We start from the raw sequence: 1,121 nt of genomic DNA, 5'->3' as shown, positions 1-1,121 counted from the left end.
AGTGAGCATCTTCTCTTTCATAGCTAGAAATATTCGTTCTAATTCCTTGTATATAAATAGGTCACTGTACACATACTAGAGGATCAAGAAATCAATATACAAGATATTGGAGATTCTCCATAATTTTTCTCATGGTATCAGGGCATCACTAAGATATTTTTTACAATTTTCTCTTCTTCTTCTTTGAATCTCCATCAATACAAACATGGTTGAATCAGACACTGGAAATATTTTTTCTGATCCTAAAATGGCTGAGACAGTGGCTGAAAAAATAGATGCTTGTCATCCTTATTTTCTGAACAACTCAGATTCTCCAGGAATGAATCTCATCAATATAAACTTTGATGGAACTAGTTATGCAAACTGGCGTAGAGGCGTCTTGATATCTTTATCAGCTAAGAACAAGCTTGGATTTATAAATGGAACTTGTACCATGCCAACAGATCCACCAATGCAAGATCAATGGAGGAGGTGCAATGACATGGTCATTTCTTGGTTGCTTAACTCTCTCAGCAAGGACATTGCAGATAGTGTTATTTACTCTCAGATGACTAAAGAGCTGTGGAATGAGCTAGAGTAGCGTTATGGACAAGCTGATGGGACTAAGTTGTTCTAGTTACAAAGAGAGCTAAACAACATCAACCAAGGAACTAATGATGTGGTAGGGTATTTCACTAAACTGAAGAGAATCTGGGATCAAATAAAAGTCCTAAATACTTTTATGACTTGCAACTATGATTGCAAACGTGGTGCAAAGTCACACAACCACAAGATGAATGAGGACCAAAAGCTAATACAATTTCTGATGGAGCTGAATGATGTTTACAGTGGATTAAGAGGTAATATCCTGATGATGAAACCATTCCCCATAACTGCACAAGCTTACTCAATCATCTTGCATGAGGAAACTCAAAGGGAGATACACTCAGATAATCATGTCTCTACTGAATCTGTTGCTTTTATGTTGACTGGACAAAGATGGAATGGACAAAGAAGTAACACAGAGAACAAAGGAGGAAATCAACTTTCTAACTCTGATCTGAGGAAAAATGAGTTGTACTACAGATATTGCAAAAAGACAGGACATATTAAAGGAAAATGCTACAAGTTGGTTGGTTATC

General features: G+C 36.6%; 1 protein-coding gene across 1 annotated transcript; it reads left to right on the top strand.

Annotated features, from left to right (window-relative positions):
* Positions 1–205: 205 nt before the first annotated feature.
* LOC142174655 (uncharacterized) lies at positions 206–580 on the top strand. Its single transcript, XM_075240492.1, has one exon. The coding sequence runs from the start codon at positions 206–208 to the stop codon at positions 578–580; it is 375 nt and encodes a 124-aa protein (XP_075096593.1).
* The last annotated feature ends 541 nt before the right edge of the window (positions 581–1,121 follow it).

The sequence above is a fragment of the Nicotiana tabacum genome, chromosome 20, assembly GCF_000715075.1.
Source record: "Nicotiana tabacum cultivar K326 chromosome 20, ASM71507v2, whole genome shotgun sequence".
Classification (NCBI taxonomy): Eukaryota; Viridiplantae; Streptophyta; class Magnoliopsida; order Solanales; family Solanaceae; genus Nicotiana; species Nicotiana tabacum.
This window is presented reverse-complemented; position numbering and strand designations above follow the sequence as displayed.